This window comes from Gigantopelta aegis, chromosome 1, assembly GCF_016097555.1.
Source record: "Gigantopelta aegis isolate Gae_Host chromosome 1, Gae_host_genome, whole genome shotgun sequence".
Taxonomy (NCBI): Eukaryota; Metazoa; Mollusca; class Gastropoda; order Neomphalida; family Peltospiridae; genus Gigantopelta; species Gigantopelta aegis.
In genome coordinates, this window is record NC_054699.1 from 30,585,289 (window position 1) to 30,610,820 (window position 25,532).

The following is a 25,532-nucleotide window of genomic DNA, read 5'->3' on the forward strand; positions in this document are numbered from 1 at the left end:
GAAAGTTGCAATATCAACAAACAATTAATGACTATATTTTTACATACATATATACACATACATGTATGTCACTACTACAGTCTATTCATTATATTGGAAAACCAACTTGCAAATAACACCTATGTTGGCTGGGTCCTGATTTTTCATAATAAAAATAAACTGCTCTTTGGGTGTCATATTTAAAAATGAAGGGTTGTAGTTGGAGATAAAATGAAATAACTTTGACCGCTGATGCTTATATTTCTTACATTGTACAATGTGATGAAATTCATCTTCAATGATATTGCATTCATCACAGAGACGCTGGTCAAGAGGAGTATATGGTTTTGTATGCCTGCCAGTTTCAATTTTCAAGTTATGGTCACTAAGACGGAGTTTAGAGAAATGTTTTCTATGATCTGGGTTTAAGCAGTGAATTAAATATGGTTCTAAGTATATTTCTTGTTTGAGAGTTTCATATGTTCTCATTTTATTGCCACTCTTTAAACGCATATATAACAATTATTCCCCCGGTTTGTTTTCATCAAGTTATGTTCAAGCAAAGTCAGCGGAAGTTTCTTATTTTGTTCAGTTAAAAAACAAAAATATCGGTTTGCCATTTTCACTAATTTGTCCATGTACCATTTTACCCCCTCCCCTTAATATTTTCCTGGATCCGGTCTATTTGCCTTATAATTATGACGACCACTTTCATTTTTTTCTCTCTCAGTTTTTAAACAGTGTTAGCGCCATGGGTAACAGCAGCGGATGGCCAGACCAAGTGAAGGACTGGACGAGTGAGATACACGGGATCGTCCACCACAGTACAGAGATCGACACACACACGAGAACGGTTATAACGCGAGCGCTCGTCACCATATCCAGGGTCTCTTCCGTGGATCACGAAACCTTTTATGTGAGATTTTGTAAATGTTAAATTAGTATACTCAGTTTTCTTGCTTAGAGAATACAAAAGCATAATAGCACCTTAGAGGGACAATAAACTCAAACATGAGCCTTATGAGTTGGAAAGATGAATACCCGGATCACCAACATATACTAACACTTTAACAAATGAAAAACGCGTAATTTTAGATTTAATAAAAAAACCACCGTGATTATTTCTGCTAACTGGGAGCAGCCATTTTCTTTTGTTTTCGATGCGTCCGGTACTCTAGCTTGGGGCGAAGTGATGTAAACTCCGACCAACTGCTGTGTGTACAGTGTAAACAAAGGCAGTAATCACCAGTTTTGAGGTGGAAAAACTATCATATTTGTCCTTTTTACACTTATCTGCTCATAAACGCCATCTTTTTAAGTCTCTTGATGGTCGGGTTTTTCTCGTCCCATGAATGACAAATCAAAGGGAGTGGCATGTGCTGTCCTGTTTATGGAAAACTGCATAAGATAAGATAAGATAAGATAAAATTTATTGCATTTAAACATTCCACATGGGAACAGAGTGCACAAAATAACATTAGAAAGTTGCAATATCAACAAACAATTAATGACTATATTTTTACATACATATATACACATACATGTATGTCACTACTACAGTCTATTCATTATATTGGAAAACCAACTTGCAAATAACACCTATGTTGGCTGGGTCCTGATTTTTCATAATAAAAATAAACTGCTCTTTGGGTGTCATATTTAAAAATGAAGGGTTGTAGTTGGAGATAAAATGAAATAACTTTGACCGCTGATGCTTATATTTCTTACATTGTACAATGTGATGAAATTCATCTTCAATGATATTGCATTCATCACAGAGACGCTGGTCAAGAGGAGTATATGGTTTTGTATGCCTGCCAGTTTCAATTTTCAAGTTATGGTCACTAAGACGGAGTTTAGAGAAATGTTTTCTATGATCTGGGTTTAAGCAGTGAATTAAATATGGTTCTAAGTATATTTCTTGTTTGAGAGTTTCATATGTTCTCATTTTATTGCCAGTGCTATTTGTCTTTTTTATAATATTTAGACTTTTTTGGAAATGTTTTTGATAAAAATTCTTTAATAACTTTATTAGATAGTTTGGGCTGTTAATAATACTTCTGTTTAGACCTAAGTGGTCGATAAATGAATGTAATTTGTGAAGCCAACCAATATTCTTTCTTTCTAAAGCCATGCTTTCTTTAAAAGCATACTGCAGTAGAATATTTTTAGTTTTTTGCATATGAGAGTGGAAGTTCACCATTCGTTTTACAACATTCATTAAAATAGGATATAAGCCAAGTTCAGCTCTTGAACTCCAGTTGTGGGAATTCTTGGTAGTTTGTAATGTATGTTTACAGAATTTTAAAAGCAGTTTTTCAGGCAGAAATGTGTCTATGTTTTTTAAAGATATATAATTTGCACCCCATACTTCACTACCATATAGGGCAACAGGTTCAACCAGAGTGCTAAACAATTTGCAAGAGATATCGGTTGGCAGATTGTAGTTTAACAGATTTTTCTGAAGGTAGTAGAGACAGCCTAATCCTTTTTTCCATAGAGAATGAACACATTCTTTAAAATTCCCATTTTGAGTAACATCTATTCCCAAATAGGTATATTGTTTGTAATCGGTACAGGGTTGCCAGATAGATACCATTTAATCTTATTTGTTTGCTGTTTCCTCCAAAAATAACAATCTTTGTCTTACTTATATTAGTGTTGAGATCATTATCTTTGCAATATTTGGAAAGTTGCCCAAGGAGGTTTTGTAAGCCATCTGGATCTTCTGATAACAGAAGTAAGTCATCTGCAAAAAACATGTGGCTAAATGACATTTTGTCAAGTGATACCTTACCTTCAATATCTGCTACATATGTTTCAAAGTCATTAATGAACATATTGAAAAGGGTTGGTGATAGGATGCACCCCTGCCGTAATCCAATGTTTGAATGAAATGGCATTGAACAGCCTTTATTAGTTTGAACACTATAAGTTACATTTGAGTAAAGGGACTTGATTATGTTTAATATATTGCCCGTAATTCCCATTAATGCAATTTTGTTGAATAGTTTGTGTCTATTAACAGAATCAAATGCCAGTTTGAAATCAACAAAACAGCCATAGACTTTTTTCTTTTTACTTCGGTATTTATCAATGAGTGTTTTTAGAGTAAATATATGGTCTGTAGTCCTAAAGCCTTCCTGAAATCCAGCTTGGCACTTGTCACTTTGATTAGTTTCAGTTATGTAACTAACTATTCGTTTATCAATAATCTTGCAAAACAGCTTTCCAATACAACTACTGAGGGCGATTCCTCTGTAATTACTTGGGTCAGTTCTGCTTCCTTTCTTATGCAATGGAACAATAATTGAGTGAGCCCATTTTGGTGGGAAATATCCAACTACTAAAATATCATTAAATAATTTAATTATATGATCAATTATTATTGGAAAAAGACATTTGATAAATTCATTACTTATATTATCATCTCCTTGGGCTTTTCCCGATTTTATTTCCTTTATTGCAGAAAAGATTTCATTAGCACAGATTGGAATATTAATTGATTGATTATGTTTAAGATTATCATTAAAATAATATCCATCATTGGTTGGATTAGTTATAATTGATGGCTTGTATAAGGTGTCTTGGAAATACTTCACTAAATTTTCTGAGTCTGGTAATGTTTTATTTTTATCGTTCCCTTTAATATTATTTATTGTTTGCCATAGCAATTTTGAATCGGTTGCTGGTACATCCCTAAGTTTTGAAACTAACTTATCTTTATGGGCTCTCTTTTTTCTTCTAATTAATTTCTTATACATCTTTTTAGATAGGAATGCATTTTGTTTTGTTTCAGGACTATTATTATTATTCAGGCTAACAAATTTAGATTTCATGTCTACCTCTGCCTTTTTACATTCATAATCATACCATGGGTTTTTCTTTTGAACTTTAGTTGGATTACTAGCTTTGGTAGCAGACACATTTACTGAATTAAGGATTGATGTAAATTTGTCTACCATAACTTCTGCATCTTGAGGTGAATCTGGGGATGGCCCCATGATGAATGCATCAAGTGCCTGCTTAGTTGCATCAGACATCACTGCTGAGTAAACATATTGCTGGCTATCAGTGTGCCACTTTCTTCGTTTTCTTTTCCTAAATATATATTTACACTTTCTGGGTTTTTTTTCTTGTATGGTTTTAACAGACACATCAAGTTTTAAAGACAACTGACAGTGATCCGATAACCACGTGAGTGGTTTCACATTAAAATAAGTAACATAATTATAAAGTTCATCAGAGATGAAAATGTAATCAACTACACTCTGCCCGTTGTATGTGTGACAAGTAAACTGTCCCAAGTGATCCCCAGCCATACGACCATTCAGTGCCGTTAACTTACAAGACGCTGCTAGTGATAGGAGTGATTGGCCAAATTTATTTGTTAATTCGTCTCTGCTGTTTCGTTGTGTTTGAATATTAGAGAAGATAGTAGATGGTATGTCTGGGAAAAAATTCTGGTCATCACTTGTCACACATTCAAAAACATTCCCCATTCTGGCATTGAAATCACCTCCAATAATTATATGCCCATATTGTGAATATTGTAGAATCTCCTTATAAATATGATCAAATGGGTCATTTTTGGTACATTTCCAGTATGACGAGTTATCAGGGGGAATATATGTGGTACATATATATATATCTTGGTCAACCGACCAAACTGTTTTATCTAATCTAATCCACAAAGTAAATTCACTATTGGACACAACAGTGATAAAAGGTTTTAAGTAAAGTTTGCATAAAAAAGCTAAGCCACCACGTCCGACTTGCACAAATTGTTTTCGTGGATTCAAAACACAGTAAAATCCATCAAAACACAAATCACATACATTCTCTGTCCATGTCTCTGACAGGCCAATAAAATCATAATAAGAGAAACATTTTAAAAGATCAGATTGTTTTAACTCAGATATTCCCTGAATGTTCCAGAAGGAAATATTAAGCATATTAGCATTTGTTATCATAATAAAAAATGCTGGCTGTTAAGCTGCTACCCTTGAAAACATACTGTTATCATGCTCCCAAGTATTGAACCACTCACACTGTTACATAAAATTATGCACAGGAGTATCTGAATAAGTTATTCAGACACTGAAGTGCATAATGGGCACTTTGGTAGTCATTAAATGGCTGATTGCTGCTAACACTAGTTGGAGCATTCCAAGAAATATTTTCATCTCTAACTGGCACATGGCTAGTATGTGAACGAGGTGCAATCGGGTAATTGTTTATGCCTTGTTGTCCATGCATTCTATCATTTGCATAGGAGTTAGTGATAAAATTTGATGGATAATTGTTTGTTGTCTGTTGTCTGTTCATCCTGTCATTACGATCTGGGTATATGTTAGAAGGACTGGTTGATGGAGTAGTACTTTGAGTTCCTTGTTGATAAAAACTGGTTGCTTGTACTGTGCTCACACTGCACTTGGGATACAGTGTTTTCCTTGTTGGTGGTGACTCGGTCCGTTGCACGTGATGGTAATGGCGGAAAATCGTGCCTAGAGTGCCTGGTCTCCCTAGGGGCTGTCTGTATATTGTTGACTGTACCTTGACCTTGTCTACTGCTGCCATAAGTGCAAGTAAGACCCACCGATTCCAAGAATGAATTAGCAAACACATATGATTTGTACTTGCTGGGGTGAACTTTATCATGGTACATACTCTTTTTGGAGCACCACTTGCAGTACAAAACAGAGAAGAATGGTCAATGATGCTGACATTCAGAGAATGAGCCAACTGTTTTATTTTCTCATTGGCACTGTTGATGGCTTGGTACAGCTGACCTCTAGTTGAAGAGGGGAAGATCATTGAGAAGAAGATTGCAGCATTAGGAAATTTACTTTTGCATACATTGAAAAGTAGTTTTGTAATCACTTACTTCAAAGGAGTAATCTGGTGGGGTATGACAGTCATTTACTCCAGTATGCACAATGACATTTTGTACATTTGGTTTTGGTGATAATTGTTTCACCTGTTCTGTTAGTTTATTTATCCCATGGCCCGGGTAAAACAGCACCTTTGATGTACGCTTCGGAACATGCTGACCGATGAACCGGAGAACAGAATCACCTAGGAAGAGTGATGTCACTTCATCACTGATGTAAGCTGGACGTACTTGAGCTACTGATGGTCTAGAGTTGACATGATATTTGTTTGTTTGGACATGATTCGAGTTGGTTTGGTTCTTTTTTTACCTGGATGAATCCATCATTAGATGTGTTAGACTGGTTCTCTGAGCTGACTTTGTCATGTTGTGGTTCACTAGTACGCACTAATGGCAAGTTTATTGTATCAGGTGAGGACCGCTGTGTAACCGCTGTGTCTATGGTTTCTTGTATTTTTTCAGTAGATGCTTTCTGAATATCCTGAAGGGCTTCAAGCTTGACAACATTTGTTTGCAGATTGGAGGATAACGTTTTCTGTGATTGAGTGTGTCATTTTCCTTTCTCATTTGAAGGTTATCAAGTTGTAATGTTTCAACAACTCCCTTGTTGGATTCATGCACTGTTTTGACTTGGTTAGCAAACTGCATACGAATATCATTAATTAGCTCTTCTGTATGTTTCATGTGATCATCCAGTCTTGATTCTTGGGTGCAAAAGGCTTCCCGTAAATCCGTCACCTTGTGACCAAAGTCTAATGCTGAACCTGTGCCCTGAATACTTTTCCGTATGGAACGTTTTGAGTGATTGGATTTGGCTGGTGATTTTTTGGTTTTAAAAAGTTTCTTGACTTTAGTACAGTTGTGATCGTTGTTAATTTGGTATTCTGTATCCGAATCACAATCAGACCTAGCAAGTTCAACAACTGGAACAGTCTCAATATCACTGGATTCAATTGTGTTGGCATGTTCCATTGTCACTTCTGTGCTTATGATGAAAGGTTCTGATGTATTCTCATCTTCCATAATAGCATTCAGAACATTGCTATCTTCCAGTTTCATCAGTTGTTGGACATTTATGTTGCTGATTGATCCAATAGCCAATTTTTTCAGCAATATCTGAAATGATTGGTACTTCATTATTGTACCACAGTTGGGCCTGCCCCTGGAACATTAAATGACAAGTAGTTCTGTAGACATGAAGTGTTCCTAATTTTAAGGGTTTTTGCATCTTTGTCTACCAGTGATATACATATTTTATCTTCTGTGATTATTTTCTTTGTATCATCAGTGACCTCTGTCCATTTAACTCTTAGGCATCGGTCATTTTCGCTTTCTTTCCAGTACCTATAAAAAATGGCCTGTCTGTACAGCTGAAATCTGTCCGGTGTTAATATCACACTTGCACATTTATTGTTGTTTTTCCAAGTAAATGCTGATAGGTCATTTTTCACATCAACATTGTTTTGTGTATTTTTTATTTTATTTATAGCCTTATCTTTGTTAAGTGTATAATTCCTGGTTTCTTTTTGTATTTTTAATGCTGGGCCATTGGAATTACATATGTTTGTCTTCTCACTGGTAATAGGATCAGATGATAAACAGACCTCCTCCAAGGGTTCAGGCACAGCTGTGGCCATTAGGGCCATGCAGCATATAGATTTCAATCACATGGTATAAATGTGTTAGGGGTCATTTAAGGAGTTGTTTAACAATTAACCATCTTACCTCAGTTCTTAAATCAGCAAAGATCCCTTGGGAGGCCTCACTATTTTAGTTGGAACAATTATTCCTGTAAACTTTTGGATATTCCATGGACAGTTTTTCTGCAAAAACTCCTTTAGTTAGAATCCTCTCCTAAAACAATTTTCACCACAAATTCCAATAGGTGTTATGAATACTTGGTCCAAGTCTTGGTTATCCAAACAGGGTGGAAACTTACTAAAATTAAATATTTCGGCAGAGCTAAATGATAGCAACTGTGCGTGTCGTGAGAGACAATTCGGCATATGAAAGTATAAAAGATTCCTTGATGGTTTTCGAAGGCAGTAACGGGTGTTCTCTGTTGGTTTTTGTTTTTTTCTGGCCATAGTTTTGTTTGTTAATATAATACAGTTCTTAGCGTCAAGTTTCTTTCCCCCCTTCTTTTGTTCTCAATTTCTCTCTGTTTGTCTCTCTCTCTCTCCCCCCCCCCCCCCTCTCTCTCTCTCTCTCTCTCTCTCTCTCTCTCTCTCTCTCTCTCTCTCTCTCTCTCGTTGTCTGTATCTCTGTGTTTGTTTCTATCTGTTTTCTCTGTATGTCTGTCTGTCTGTCTTTGTCTGTCTGTCTGTCTGTCTGTCTGTCTGTCTGTCTCTCTCTCTCTCTCTCTCTCTCTCTCTCTCTCTCTCTCTCTCTCTCTCTCTCTCTCTCTCTCTCTCATTAGCTATAAGTAACACCAAATAACCATAGCTGTAAATGTGTTGAGGTGTTTCAAATATACCTCTCTATTCTTGCAGCATTACGCAGAAAGTGTGTCCACCCTTGTAGAAAGTATGATTCCAGATCACCAGACACTGGACGAGTCAAACGAAGTAAGACATTCCTCTGGTTGTATGGCGAATTTGGGGAGGGACGTAGCCCAGTGGTAAAGCGCTCGCCTGATGCGCGGTTGGTCTAGGACCGATCCTCGTCGGTGGGGCCATCGTCCCATCCAGTGCACCACGACTGGAATATCAAAGACCGTGGTATGTGCTATCCTGTTTGTGGAATGGTGCATATAAAAAATCCCTTGCTACTAATAGAAACAAATGTAGCGGGTTTCCTCTCTAAGACTGTATGTCAGAATTAGCCAATGTTTGACATCCAATAGCCGATTATTAATATATCAATGTGCTCTAGTGGTGTCGTAAAACAAAACTAACTGTACTTTTTACTTTTTAGTCAATAATAAAGATACAGACCTTTACGAATCCAATTCTGCGTATCCCATTGTTTATTAGCGCATTCAGTTTAGGATATAACAGGTTATACAGAAATAAAATGGGTTAATTGAATTTATTTTTGCATAATCTATCAGACTGACTTATAATATAAGTTAAAACGATAGATATAGTCTGGGAGCTAATAGAGATTTGTATTACATCTCGAGTACAAAAGGTTTGAGAGCTAAAATCTTGAGTTAGTGGGATAGGGACCTCCAAATGACCATTCTTAAGTTTTCCAATTGGTGCATTAAGTTGGGGGCGCTGCTTAAAGTCTCTCCCCCCCCCCAAAAAAAAAAAAAAAAAAAAAAAAAAAAAAAACAATCAGTTAAAAATTACATTTTTGAGTACATCGATCAGATTGGTGCCAAAAGTTTAATTTTAGCACTGTGATTACAAATGTGCCATATTTAAGTGCCGAATTTGGTGTAAAACCCATTTAAGAACGGCCTAAAGGGGGCGCTACTTTCACATTTAAATCACATTTTGAGTACATCAATGAAACTTTGTGGAAATGTTCTGTAGACCATCCTGATGAAGGATCACTAGTTCTTAGGTGTCGAATTTGGTGCAAAACCAATTTAAGAGCACATTTAAAACACATCTTAAGTACACTAATGAAACTTTGTGGAAGTATTTTTTAGACCATCTGATTAAACAATGTGCTGGGGTGTTATTAAACCAACATTCCGTTTCTTTATTTCAGAACGCTGGACTCATTCTGGGTGCTATGGAGGACATGACGTTCGCTACTAACATTTCTAACTCGGATCAGGATTTCTCCGCATTCAGTATGATAACTATGTTGTTGTTTGTTTGTTTGTTTGTTTGGGATTTTTTGGGTGTTTTTTTTAATTTTTCTTTATTGTTGGGGACCGGCCTCGGTGGCGTCGTGGTTAGACCATCGGTCTACAGGCTGGTAGGTACTGGGTTCGGATCCCAGTCGAGGCATGGGATTTTTAATCCAGATACCGACTGCAAACCCTGAGTGAGTGCTCCGCAAGGCTCAATGGGTAGGTGTAAACCACTTGCACCGACCAGTGATCCATAACTGGTTCAACAAAGGCCATGGTTTGTGCTATCCTGCCTGTGGGAAGCGCAAATAAAAGATACCTTGCTGCCAATCGGAAAGAGTAGCCCATGAATTGGCGGCAGCGGGTTTCCTCTCGTTATCTGTGTGGTCCTTAACCATATGTCTGACGCCATATAACCGTAAATAAAATGTGTTGAATGCGTCGTTAAATAAAACCTTTCTTTTTTATTGTTTTGTTGGGGGTGGCGGATATTTGTTTCGGGGGGGGGGGGGGCGGGTAGGAGGGAGGGTTGTTGTTCTTCTTTGTTTTCTTGCTTGTTGTTTTTTGTTTGTTTTGTTTGTATGCAGGGGCGGATTATGCTTTAGGTAAGGGGGGGGGGGGTCCCGAAGCAACTGGGGACCCCCCAATAATCCGCCCCTGGTTTGTTTTATTTGTTGATTTTTCATGCACACATGCGTGCAGTTGATCACAAACTGACATTCGTAACACATGTTTTTAAGTTTTACTGTTAACTTATGTTACAGACGAGCTTTATTCATCCTTCACTCGTTCGTTCATTCGTGCATTATTTTGTTCGTTATTTCGTTCGTTCGCTCGTTCGTTCGTTTTATATGGACTTACCCACAGACAGGAAAGCACATACAATGGCCGTTGATCAGTTATGGTGCACTGGTTGGAACGAAAAAAAACCAATCCAATCAGTTGAATGGATCCACCGAGGTGGTTTGATCCTGCGACGCAAGTACCTCAGGCGAGCGCTCTACCGACTGAGCTAAATCCCGCCCCTCAAAGAGAAATAAATAAATAAAAACAAGAAAGAAAGAAATGTTTTATTTAACGACGCACTCAACATATTATATGGCGTCAGACATATGGTTAAGGACCACACAGGGATCTTTTATTTGCGCTTCCCACAGGCAGGATAGCACAAACCATGGCCTTTGTTGAACCAGTTATGGATCACTGGTCGGTGCAAGTAGTTTTACACCTACCCATTGAGCCTTGCGGAGCACTCACTCAGGGTTTGGAGTCGGTATATGGATTAAAAATCCCATGCCTCGACTGGGATCCGAACCCAGTACCTACCAGCCTGTAGAAAATAAAAACAAACCAAACCTAATGCAACGAATGGAAGTGCTCTTTTTGTATTGCCCCAGAAGACGCTCCTCTTCCCAAGTGCGGGACGTAGCCAGTGGTACAGCGCTCGCTCGATGCGCGGTCGGTCTGGGATCGATCCCCGTCGGTGGGCCCATTGGGCTATTTCTCGTTCCAGCCAGTGCACCACGACTGGTATATCAAAGGCCGTGGTATGTACTACCCTGTATGCGGGATGGTGCATATAAAAGATCCCTTGCTGCTAATCGAAAAGAGTAGCCCATAAAGTGGCGACAGCGGGTTTCCTTTCTCAACATCTGTGTGGCCCTTAACCATATGTCCGGCGCCATATAACCGTAAATAAAATGTGTTGAGTGCGTCGTTAAATAAAACATTTCTTTCTTTCTTTCTTTCTTTCTACTTTACCCGATTTACCCTATTCTGATTCTGCGTTTTTTTATCCTCCCCCCCACCCCCCCCTCCCACCCCCCCACCCATCAGCTTTTTGGGCTAGGTACAGCACTGCATCAGATGAGAATTTACAATTATAAATATAAACGTATACTCGTATACTTGTCGTGTCGTAGAGTATACAACAAAGCTGTCGTGTACGGCACTACTGTATTTTTTTTACAGGTGTTACTATTCGAACTGTGACTGCTGTTACACATCAACTAATAACTATCAAACCTGCTTCAGAAAATACGACTGAAATAGTACAACTGTCGCCAGGAGTATTCGTTAAAGGCAAAGGTAACAAAATGAGAGACTATATTGCTTTATTGCTTTTGTTTTTCTAAATGGGGGCACGAGTACAATGTTTGTTTTGTATTTTGTATTTTGTATTTTGAAGACATTCGAAATACCACAGATTTAAAAACAAAATTCAAATTCCTTTTCTTTCTTTTTCCTTCTTTCTTGTTTTTTGTTTTTATTGTTATTTAAATTACTATTAGTTGGTTGTTTATTGGGGTTTTTTTTCTTTTCTTTTTTTTCTTTTTTTTTGGGGGGGGGGGGGGTAATGAAAATGGGGGCGGGCCTTTAGTCTCGGGGCGGGTGTGATAAAAATCTAGGATTTATTTTTTTATTTTATAATGGTGTTACATATCCATTATAGAAAACATCGAATTCAACCCTTAACAAATGCATTGCAACGACGTCTTTTAAAAATACAAGCGACCATACATTAATTTACAATAATGTATAGTTGCATTTTATTTGATTGTTATACATAATAATTATGTTCTGCTCTTAGGTACATTTAGACATATTATAAGCCATTTAAAAAAAAAAAATTCTATCATTTTAAATTTGAAGTAGATAAAAACTGAGACTATACAGATGAACATTGATTATGATTTGTAATCAAGTAACGCTTTTGTATAGTTATTACATAAACACAGAGTACAGTCTTGTACATAAATACGATCATACAGTCTTGTACATAGATACGATCGTAGTCTTGTACATAGATACGATTATACAGTCTTGTACATAGATACGATCATACTGTCTTCTACATAGATACGATCGTACAGTCTTGTACATAGATACGATCATAGTCTTGTACATAGATACGATTATACAGTCTTGTTCATAGATACGACCGTACAGTCTTGTACATAGATACGATCATAGTCTTCTACATAGATACGGTCATACAGTCTTGTATATAGATACGATCATACAGTCTTGTACATAGATACGATCATAGCCTTGTACATAGATACGATCATACATTCTTGTACATAGATACGATCATACAGTCGTGTACAAAGATAAGATCATACAGTCTTGTACATAGATACGATCATACAGTCGTGTACATAGATACGATCATACAGTCCTGTACATAGATACGATCATAGTCTTGTACATAGATACGATCATACAGTATTGCATATAGATACGATCATACAGTCTTGTACATAGATACGATCATAGTCTTGTACATAGATACGATTATACAGTCTTGTTCATAGATACGACCGTACAGTCTTGTACATAGATACGATCATAGTCTTCTACATAGATACGGTCATACAGTCTTGTATATAGATACGATCATACAGTCTTGTACATAGATACGATCATAGTCTTGTACATAGATACGATCATACATTCTTGTACATAGATACGATCATACAGTCGTGTACAAAGATAAGATCATACAGTCTTGTACATAGATACGATCATACAGTCGTGTACATAGATACGATCATACAGTCCTGTACATAGATACGGCCATACAGTCTTGTACATAAATACGATCATAGTATTATACATAGATACGATCATACAGTCTTGTACATAGATACGACCATATAGTCTTGTATATAAATACGATCATAGTATTATACATAGATACGATTATACAGTCTTATACATAGATACGACCATATAGTCTTGTATATAAATACGATCATAGTATTATACATAGATACGATTATACAGTCTTATACATAGATACGATCATACAATCTTTTGCATAGATACGATCATAAAGTCTTGTACATAGATACGATCATACAGCCTTCTACATAGATACGATCATACAGTCTTGTACATAGATACGATCATACAGTCTTGTACATAGATACGATCATACAGCCTTCTACATAGATATGATCATACAGTCTTACACATAGATACGATCATACAGTCTTACACATAGATACGATCTTACAGCCTTATACATAGATACGATCACACAGCCGTATACATAGATACGATCATACAGTCTTGTACATAGATACGATCATACAGTCTTGTGCATAGATACGACCATACAGTCTTGTACATAGATACGATCATACTGTCTTCTACATAGATACGACCATACAGTCTTATACATAGATACGATCATACAGTCTTGTACATAGACACTATCATACAGTCTTGTACATAAATACGATCATACAGTCTTGTACATAGATACGATCATAGTCTTGTACATAGATACGATTATACAGTCTTGTGCATAGATACGACCATACAGTCTTGTACATAGATACGATCATACTGTCTTCTACATAGATACGACCATACAGTCTTATACATAGATACGATCATACAGTCTTGTACATAGACACTATCATACAGTCTTGTACATAAATACGATCATACAGTCTTGTACATAGATACGATCATAGTCTTGTACATAGATACGATTATACAGTCTTGTACATAGATACGATCGTACAGTCTTGTACATAGATACGATCATAGTCTTGTACATATATACGATCATACAGTATTGCATATAGATACGATCTTACAGCCTTATACATAGATAAGATCATACAGCCGTATACATAGATACGATCATACAGTCTTGTACATAGATACGATCATACAGTTTTGTACATAGATACAACCATACCGTCTTCTACATAGATACGATCATACAGTCTTATACATAGATACGATCGTACAGTCTTACACATAGATACGATCGTACAGTCTTATACATTGATACGATCATAGTCTTGTACATAGATACGATCATACAGTCTTATACATAGATACGATCATACAGTCTTATACATAGATACGATCATACAGTCTTATACATAGATGCTAGCATACAGTCTTATATATAGATACGATCATACAGTCTTATACATATACTGAACAAAATAAGAAACTTTCGCTAACTTTGCTTGAACATAACTTGATGGAAAAAACCCAGGGGAATCATTGTTATATATGCGTTTAAAGAGTGTTCCATGATGCATCGTTTGGTGCAAAAATCATGGCCATAGGTTAACAGAAACTGGGAGAAATTTTGACCAAGTGTGGTAGGGGTTAAAAACAAAACCCCACTTAATAACGGGTATGACCACCTCTTGAATTGACCACTGCAGTGCATCGCAGGCGCATAGAATTGACTAAAGTGTTGATTTCTGCCTGTGGAATATTGTTCCATTCCTGAATGAGCGCTTGACGAAGTTCGTTGACGTTAGCGGGTGGGTTGGGACGACGCCTCAATCGTCTGTCCAGACTATCCCAGACATGCTCGATGGGGTTGAGATCAGGACTTTTAGCGGGCCAGTCATCAATGAAATCAATGTTATTTGTCCTAAGAAAATTTACAGTGTCTCTAGCTGTATGAGAGGTGGCATTATCATGCTGAAAAATCGAGATGTTGGCGTTGTTATGGAACAGAGGAATGACGTGATGAGCGAGGATGTCATCGCGGTAACGTTGAGCATTTCAATTGCCATCAATGACGACTAGTGGTGAACGATAACCATGGGCAATGGCTGCCCAGACCATGACACAACCCCCACCCCCGAAACGATCTCGTTCAAGAACACAACAGTCAGCATAGCATTCATTTCTCCTACGGTAGACGCGCACCCTGCCATCACCACGTTGTAAAGAAAATCTGGATTCATCCGAAAAAAGAACGGTATTCCAGCGTCGCCGTATCCAACGAGTGTGTACACGTGCCCAATTAAGACGATTTAGACGATGACGTTGCGTTAAAACACATCCGACGTAAGGACGTCGTGCATGTAAACCGTTCTCCCGCAGACGATTACGAACAGTTTGCCCACTGATTCGGTTATTATGAAGCCCAGGTGTGTTAGCAGCAGTAGCAGTGGCAGTTTGGAATCGATTGCGCAAATACGTGTTCATGATATAGCGTTCTTGACCACGCGTTGTAACACGCGGACGTCCACGTCGTGGCAAGTCGTTGGTGCTTCCTGTCGTTCGAAATCTTACGCGAAGATTTCGTATCGCTCGGCTAGAACTCCCAACATGCCTTGCAATATCTTCTGTCGACATGCCAGCATCAAGCATGCGAATCGCCCGTTTGCATAAATTATTGGGTATTCTTGGCATACTAAAAATGCTACAATGTGAAAAACGTTAATTTTTTTTACAAATTTTGAAGCGTTTTCGTTCACTTGACAACAATGTCAGTAAGACAAGTAAAACAAATTGACCGAATACTACATGGGACATGTCGAACCATGCATGCACGTGCAAATTGAATTTCACGTTGTCGACGATTAACAGTGCAAAAATAATCGATAAAATTCATGAATCCTGATAATACAGCTCAAGGCTAATACTACCTATATAATTTCATTACACAATGAATTCTTTAACACAACAAATACTATATGTACAAATCGGAAGTTTCTTTTTTTGTTCAGTATACATACGATCACGGGTACTAAACTATGTCAATTTTATCAACTGACAAGAACTGGTCATTTGCATGAATTCGAAACAACTTTATTTTTTGCAGGAAGAGTATTAGTTATACGTTACAAGAATATGCATAAGAAAATGTCAAAGAAAACTAAAAAGTATGGAAAAGCTGAAATAGGAAGTAAGGTTGTATCCATTGGGATACAGACTAACAGTACAAAGAAAGCTAAGGTGAAGATGAAAAACGCCGTATACTTTACGGTGCGGAACATTTACATCGGTGTAAGTATACATACATACACAGAGGCGGATCTAGGAGACGGGAGTGGGGGGGGGGGGCGGGGAGGCAGGGACCCGGGTTTCCCTAAATTTCACGAAAGTTATAATTTTATTGTATATCAATTTTTTTTAAATTTTTACGATCCCCCTCCAAACCTCCCCGAAATTCCCTTAGCATTCCGCCTCGTGTCACTGGGGCCCCCTAAATGGATTTTCTGGATCCGCCACTGATACATACATGTTTTGAATGATTGTATTTGTCTCACATTTATTCATGTTTTAAAAATAAAATAAACTGCGGAAACATGACTTACACATTTGTAACTGAAAAACGCCGTTTGCTTCACTGTTCGAAACATTTGAAAATAAAATAAACTGCAGAAACATGACTTACACATTTGTAACTGAAAAACGCCGTTTGCTTCACTGTTCGAAACATTTGAAAATAAAATAAACTGCGGAAACATGACTTACACATTTGTAACTGAAAAACGCCGTTTGCTTCACTGTTGGAAACATTTGAAAATAAAATAAACTGCGGAAACATGACTTACACATTTGTAACTGAAAAACGCCGTTTGCTTCACTGTTGGAAACATTTGAAAATAAAATAAACTGCGGAAACATGACTTACACATTTGTAACTGAAAAACGCCGTTTGCTTCACTGTTGGAAACATTTGAAAATAAAATAAACTGCGGAAACATGACTTACACATTTGTAACTGAAAAACGCCGTTTGCTTCACTGTTGGAAACATTTGAAAATAAAATAAACTGCGGAAACATGACTTACACATTTGTAACTGAAAAACGCCGTTTGCTTCACTGTTGGAAACATTTGAAAATAAAATAAACTGCGGAAACATGACTTACACATTTGTAACTGAAAAACGCCGTTTGCTTCACTGTTGGAAACATTTGAAAATAAAATAAACTGCGGAAACATGACTTACACATTTGTAACTGAAAAACGCCGTTTGCTTCACTGTTGGAAACATTTGAAAATAAAATAAACTGCGGAAACATGACTTACACATTTGTAACTGAAAAACGCCGTTTGCTTCACTGTTGGAAACATTTGAAAATAAAATAAACTGCGGAAACATGACTTACACATTTGTAACTGAAAAACGCCGTTTGCTTCACTGTTGGAAACATTTGAAAATAAAATAAACTGCGGAAACATGACTTACACATTTGTAACTGAAAAACGCCGTTTGCTTCACTGTTCGAAACATTTGAAAATAAAATAAACTGCGGAAACATGACTTACACATTTGTAACTGAAAAACGCCGTTTGCTTCACTGTTCGAAACATTTGAAAATAAAATAAACTGCGGAAACATGACTTACACATTTGTAACTGAAAAACGCCGTTTGCTTCACTGTTCGAAACATTTGAAAATAAAATAAACTGCGGAAACATGACTTACACATTTGTAACTGAAAAACGCCGTTTGCTTCACTGTTCGAAACATTTGAAAATAAAATAAACTGCGGAAACATGACTTACACATTTGTAACTGAAAAACGCCGTTTGCTTCACTGTTCGAAACATTTGAAAATAAAATAAACTGCGGAAACATGACTTACACATTTGTAACTGAAAAACGCCGTTTGCTTCACTGTTCGAAACATTTGAAAATAAAATAAACTGCGGAAACATGACTTACACATTTGTAACTGAAAACGCCGTTTGCTTCACTGTTCGAAACATTTGAAAATAAAATAAACTGCGGAAACATGACTTACACATTTGTAACTGAAAAACGCCGTTTGCTTCACTGTTCGAAACATTTGAAAATAAAATAAACTGCGGAAACATGACTTACACATTTGTAACTGAAAAACGCCGTTTGCTTCACTGTTCGAAACATTTGAAAATAAAATAAACTGCGGAAACATGACTTACACATTTGTAACTGAAAAACGCCGTTTGCTTCACTGTTCGAAACATTTGAAAATAAAATAAACTGCGGAAACATGACTTACACATTTGTAACTGAAAAACGCCGTTTGCTTCACTGTTCGAAACATTTGAAAATAAAATAAACTGCGGAAACATGACTTACACATTTGTAACTGAAAAACGCCGTTTGCTTCACTGTTCGAAACATTTGAAAATAAAATAAACTGCGGAAACATGACTTACACATTTGTAACTGAAAAACGCCGTTTGCTTCACTGTTGGAAACATTTGAAAATAAAATAAACTGCAGAAACATGACTTACACATTTGTAACTGAAAAACGCCGTTTGCTTCACTGTTGGAAACATTTGAAAATAAAATAAACTGCGGAAACATGACTTACACATTTGTAACTGAAAAACGCCGTTTGCTTCACTGTTGGAAACATTTGAAAATAAAATAAACTGCGGAAACATGACTTACACATTTGTAACTGAAAAACGCCGTTTGCTTCACTGTTGGAAACATTTGAAAATAAAATAAACTGCGGAAACATGACTTACACATTTGTAACTGAAAAACGCCGTTTGCTTCACTGTTGGAAACATTTGAAAATAAAATAAACTGCGGAAACATGACTTACACATTTGTAACTGAAAAACGCCGTTTGCTTCACTGTTGGAAACATTTGAAAATAAAATAAACTGCGGAAACATGACTTACACATTTGTAACTGAAAAACGCCGTTTGCTTCACTGTTCGAAACATTTGAAAATAAAATAAACTGCGGAAACATGACTTACACATTTGTAACTGAAAAACGCCGTTTGCTTCACTGTTCGAAACATTTGAAAATAAAATAAACTGCAGAAACATGACTTACACATTTGTAACTGAAAAACGCCGTTTGCTTCACTGTTCGAAACATTTGAAAATAAAATAAACTGCGGAAACATGACTTACACATTTGTAACTGAAAAACGCCGTTTGCTTCACTGTTCGAAACATTTGAAAATAAAATAAACTGCGGAAACATGACTTACACATTTGTAACTGAAAAACGCCGTTTGCTTCACTGTTCGAAACATTTGAAAATAAAATAAACTGCGGAAACATGACTTACACATTTGTAACTGAAAAACGCCGTTTGCTTCACTGTTGGAAACATTTGAAAATAAAATAAACTGCGGAAACATGACTTACACATTTGTAACTGAAAAACGCCGTTTGCTTCACTGTTGGAAACATTTGAAAATAAAATAAACTGCGGAAACATGACTTACACATTTGTAACTGAAAAACGCCGTTTGCTTCACTGTTGGAAACATTTGAAAATAAAATAAACTGCGGAAACATGACTTACACATTTGTAACTGAAAAACGCCGTTTGCTTCACTGTTGGAAACATTTGAAAATAAAATAAACTGCGGAAACATGACTTACACATTTGTAACTGAAAAACGCCGTTTGCTTCACTGTTCGAAACATTTGAAAATGTGCAAGTAAGCCTATTTTAGAATTAGTCTGATGTGTATTAATGTATTAAAAACGAGATAAACATTTGTGAAACATGACTTAAATATTTAACAGGTGTGTTATAAACGAGTTGAAACATTTGTCATTGTGTTACACGAGTTAAACATTTCTTTGTGTGTTTAAACATGAGTTACAAATGAGTTAAACATTTATCAGTGTGATAAACGTTAGGTTTTGTCATTTTGTTACAAATGAGATAAATATTACATTTTGTCTGTGAGTTAAATATTTAGTTCTATGTTGTAAGTTAAATATTCGTCAGTGTTACAAGTGAATTAAACATTCGCCAGTGTGTGAACTATTAGTTAAACATTTGATATTGAGTTGCAAATGTGTTAAACATTCATAAGTGTGTTATAAATGAGTTAAAGATTTATAAATTCATAAATTAAACATAAATTTTGTTAGCGCGTCAAAAAACAAAAAAACAAAAAAAACGTAAATATTTGCTATTTACGTGAATTCAACATTTGTCATTTTGCTACAAATAATTAAATATTCATTCTGTAACAAATGAGTTAAGCATTCATTAATTATTGTGTTGCAACTGACGTAAAACATTTGTCAGCGTTTTACAAATGAGTTGAACGTTTGTCAGTTTGTTTGTCAGTGTGTTAGCTAAACATTTGTATGTGTGTTAACTTCGAGTAAAACGTTTGTCAGTGTATTACAAATGAGTTCAATATACTTGCGGTAAAAAGTTCCTGCGCATCAAATACAATAGTCGCAAACCAGCCCTTAAATTTTGTTTAATGAAAAATAAATATTTTTTTTATAAAACTTTGATTTTACCTTCAGTACCGTTAACTATCAATCTAATTAAAATTAGCTCCACTATTACATGTGGATCTAAAGACAGCCAGTTGGAGATCATGTCCACCAATCAAAACCTTACTTGCAGAATCCTGCCAGTGATTTAAAAATAATTTGAAAACATTCCGAATTATCCTGAGGGTATACGACATGTTTCGTGTGAATTACGAATGCCTTAAAACATGTTTTATTTTATAAAATAAATAATTTGTAATGTAAAACTGAAAACTGATAACCTACCCCGTACGTATTGGTATGGTTCGCTGTACTGCGGCCACTAAAATAGACTCGCCCGATATTTTTAGAATTTGCATGCTCCCAAATAACGTTATAAAAGGCGAAGTGTGATTGGTCAATATTTAAATTATTATTTACAGACGAAATGTTACCTGGGCATTGGGGACTACGCAGTGTTGTTAGTTTTAAATCACTGGCAGGATTCTGCAAGTAAGGTTTTGATTGGTGGACATGAGCTACAACTGGCTGGTGTTAGATCCACATGTAATAGTGGAGCTAATTTTAATTAGATTGGTTAACTATATACCTTGTGCAATACATGTTCAAAAAGGAACTTTTTTTCGTAAGTGTATAATACTATTACGTCATATTAATGACGGCAGAGAGGTCGCGAGGAGAAGAGACTATGCATGTTCTGGGACGTCGAAGACAGGTCGTGGTCGGACAACGGATGCCGTGTTGTCAGTGGCAACCACTCACATACCAGATGCTCGTGTGACCACCTTACGAGTTTTGCTGTGTTGGTCCTCTACTTTGGTGACGACAAGGTTAGTAACTGTGATAAGTGTGTTTCATTCAGTATGTTTCTCGAGTTTTTTCAGGAATGATGTTTTATCTGTCCGTCCCTCCGATGTTCCATTTCTATATTTGTGTCTGCAGAGACTTTCTGTGTTGTCATGGGTGAACCGGTTTCGGTGAGCAAAAGCATTCGGTTATAAAGCATATTAATAGTTAACAGACAGCTGTTATCCAAATAGCTACATTTTATTAGTATTTCTATGCACTAAACTAACCGCGGCGCTATATAGCAACATCAGCCGTAAATATTGTTAAAGAAACATTCCTGATTTTTCTGCAATTTTTAAGATGTTATTGACTAAAAAATACTTTTTAACAATTGTAATTACATATCAAATATATTTGTCTGCATAAAATATTAGTGACTATTTTATTAGTCGGAAACATCTTACATGCAGCAAACTCAGATGTCCCTTTACTATGTTACCTGTTTCGGTGAGTGAAACGTTTAGTGGTATAGCTTACAGCCAAAACTTTCCACCACAAAACCTTTCAGTGTGTTATCAAAACATGTATGTTGTTCAACAAAATATGTACTTATAATAATTTATTAAAATGATATTCAATATTTAAAACAAATTACAAAATGGAGTTCTCGAGAACCACTGTTAACAGACAACATTTTTGGAAAACAAATATAACAATTCTGATGTCTTGCAATCGTGTTATAAGTTGAGCAAATGAATGGTTATAATGGTAAAATTGTTTGGTTAAAAAATATAAGCTGCATTCTGAGTTTTAATAAATATATAAACAGAAATCCAGAAATATATTTGTTAAAACATGTAAGGACCATATATACTCTTCAAAAGAAGAAACGCAAAACCACATTGTCGTAACATTTGGAGAATTGATTTAATTATTGAATGGTGAGTCCGATAATTACCAAATGTTGCAGGATTGTTCACAATTCACTCTAGTCCATTGTGAGTAAGTGATAGGTCACACCACCAAGGTCAAGGTCATCTGGAGTCAATACCGGGTGTGGTCTCCGCGTGTGTTGACAACTGCCTGGCACCGCCTGCCCATTGAAGCAACCAGAGTACGGATGACGTCCCGGGGGATGGTGGCCCACTCGGTCTGCAAGGCTGCTGCCAGCTCGGGCAGGGTCTGGGGCTGTGGTTGTCGCTGTCGGAGGCGTCGGTCCAACTCGTCCCATAGATGCTCAATTGGGTTCAAATCCGGTGATATCGATGGCCAAGGAAGGACATTAATGTTGTTGTTCTGTAGGAAAGCCGTTGTGAGACGTGCTGTGTGAGGCCTGGCGTTGTCATGTTGGAACACTGCGTTGGCGTTGGCCATAACTGGAACGATGTGTGGCCGGAGGATCTGGTCAATGTAGCCCTGTGCATTCAGGTTGCCCTGCACGTGGACCAGGTCAGTTCTGCCAGTGTGTGAGATGGCTGCCCACACCATGACACTACCCCCGCCGAATCTGTCCACTTCCTGCACGCAGTTTGCCGCATAACGTTCACCACGACGCCTATACACGCGACATCTTCCATCATGACGTCGGAGCAGAAATCGGGACTCGTCACTGAACCACACCTGTCTCCATCGCAGTTGAGGCCATTGTCGGTGAATCTGGCACCACTGCAGTCGGAGTCGACGGTGTTGTGGTGTTAAGATGACACCTCGAACTGGACGTCTGGCACGAATTCCTACCTCACGTAGGCGGTTCCGTACGGTCTGGTCGGATATCCTGCACAAACCTGGTATTGCTGCGGCTGTGGAGGTGGCAGTAGTCAATCGTTCCCGAAGGTGGCGTACCCGGATGTAGCGGTCCTGCCCGGGGGTAGTGACCCGTGGTCGACCGGATCTAGGGAGGTCACGTGTTGATCCATGTTGCTGGTAACGGTCCCACAGTCTGGAGATGGTGCTTGGGGACACATGGAATGCCCTGGCAACGGCCGTTCTGGATTCGCCTGCGTCTAGTCGGCCGATGGCATTGTTTCTCTGCGGTTCACTGAGACGTGGCATGTCCTGGATTGTCAACTGTCGGCCAGATACAGAGGCCAGGCAAGCGAACACCCTGCACTTTTATACTGTCGGTGTTTATGTTGCACGTGCAGACAACGCACGTGCAGTGGTGACATGGTTTGCACGTGGCTGCGTTTTTGCGAATATTCACATTTTGGAACTTTATTGTACAGTAGCTGCGTTTTATCGAATGTAACTGTGGGAATGTGTTTGGGACATGCAATGACCTTATATTCACAAAGCATGAACCGGTAGGAAACATAAAATCGGAGTTATAACCCATTTGTACCCTTTTGCGTTTCTTTTTTTAAAGAGTATATTTTTGGCAAGTATCTGTAAAGAGAGTTTTGCGACCAGACGCCGTGACAATCATGTGACTTCAATAACCAGATAGCAGTATAGCTGAGAACAGACCAACATAGTTTTAAAATAAAGTTTTCTTTCAAATGACAGTCTTTGAAAATCATAGAAAAAAAGGTATTAAGAAATGTGCCGTGTGTATGTGTGGGTTAAGTTCAATCTTGTTTTCTTTTCTCGTTTTAAAGGGACATTCCTGAATTTGCTGCATTGTAAGATGTTTCCGACTAATTAAAAAATATTTCTACTATTAAACTTACATATTAAATTTATTTTTTTGTTTAGGATATCAGTGTCTGTATATTCGATGTGTTTCTGGTCGTCTTAATATTTGTAAGAAGCCTAAACTGGATTTTGTCTTCAAATAATTTCGTACGTACGAAAATAGTTATTTTAGGAAATAAAATGAAATTTACGCTAATACATATATTAGAACGATCAGAAACACGTTTAATATACAGCCACTAATATGTTATGCAGGAACAGGTATTTGAAATGTAATTACAATCGTTAAAAAATCTCTGTTAGTCGGTAACATTTTAAAAATTGCAGCAAACTCAGAAATGTCCCTTTAACTTTATTTCTAAGAACATTTCTATGAATGTGACAGACATTTATTTTCCCCATGCAAAAGTCATCGATGACAGAAATATTCAAGTTAACGTACTGTTGCGCTTAAAAGACACAACCACCGAAACAGGTCACTCAGTGAAACAGGTCCACGGACGATAAATGAGTGCCAGCTGGGGGTTTTGGGGTTTTTTTTTTTAAAGGGTTTTTTTTTTTTGGGGGGGGGGGGGTAGGGGGGAGTTTTTTTGGGGGGGAGGGAGGGTTACAAGTATTGATGAGATGTAGCTCATTGATAGAGTGCTCGCCCGAGATGCGATGAAACCTTATTGGCCTACTGCTACTGGAAATATGTATCAGATTACCTCTGAAGATTACTCGTCATAAGTATCAAATGTTTGACATTCAGTAGCCATTAATGAATAGGTCAATGTTCTCCAATGTTGTCGTTTAGGTAGTTTTATTTTATTTTTGCACAGAACACATACAACAGCGCACGCGCTCTCTTCATCATGACAGCTGTCGGCTGCTCTCTGTCTATCGCAGGACTCGCGATGACTCTCTTTAGCTATGTATATCTCAGGTAGGTACAGTCAAACTCGTTCATTCATTCCTTCATTGAGCTGTTTCTCATTCCAGCCAGTGCACCACGACTGGTATATCAAAGGCCGTGGTATGTACTATCCTGTCTGTGGGATGGTGCATATAAAAGATCCCTTGCTGCTAATGAAAACAAATTAGCGGGTTTCCTTTCAAAGACTATATGTCAAAATTACCAAATGTTTGACATCCAATAGTCGATGATTAATAAATTAATGTGCTCTAGTGGTGTCGTTAAACAAAACAAACTTTAACATTAACTTTATAATTAAGTAGTTAGAGAAGGGTGGGGGTTCTTTTGCAGGTTATTATTATTATTATTATTATTATTATTATTATTATATTTTTTTAAAGGAAGAGTACCTTCAATACCGAAAATTATATTATCGTATTTTAAAGTCGCTGAGCTTAGTTCGAGAGGTACGAACCGTTTTTGTTTTACACGAAGTGGATCTTGAACTTTCTCAAACACCAGGACGACCAAAAACCTATTGCATTTACCAAAATGGAAAACGTAACCGAAATTATAAAATAATTAATATTAACGGTA

The 25,532-nt window shown here is 37.1% G+C and overlaps 1 protein-coding gene across 1 annotated transcript in view; it reads left to right on the forward strand.

Moving 5' to 3' along the window:
- Positions 1 to 721: 721 nt before the first annotated feature.
- Positions 722 to 25,532, forward strand: part of LOC121373564 (adhesion G-protein coupled receptor D1-like) — a 35,472-nt gene continuing 10,661 nt past the window's right edge. The window contains exons 1-7 of the mRNA XM_041500249.1: positions 722 to 895; positions 8,365 to 8,439; positions 9,536 to 9,620; positions 11,595 to 11,711; positions 16,222 to 16,406; positions 21,283 to 21,447; positions 24,862 to 24,965. Of these exons, the coding sequence (XP_041356183.1) occupies positions 731 to 895; positions 8,365 to 8,439; positions 9,536 to 9,620; positions 11,595 to 11,711; positions 16,222 to 16,406; positions 21,283 to 21,447; positions 24,862 to 24,965 (896 nt within the window). The 5' untranslated portion in view covers positions 722 to 730. The remainder of the gene's footprint in view (positions 896 to 8,364; positions 8,440 to 9,535; positions 9,621 to 11,594; positions 11,712 to 16,221; positions 16,407 to 21,282; positions 21,448 to 24,861; positions 24,966 to 25,532) is intronic.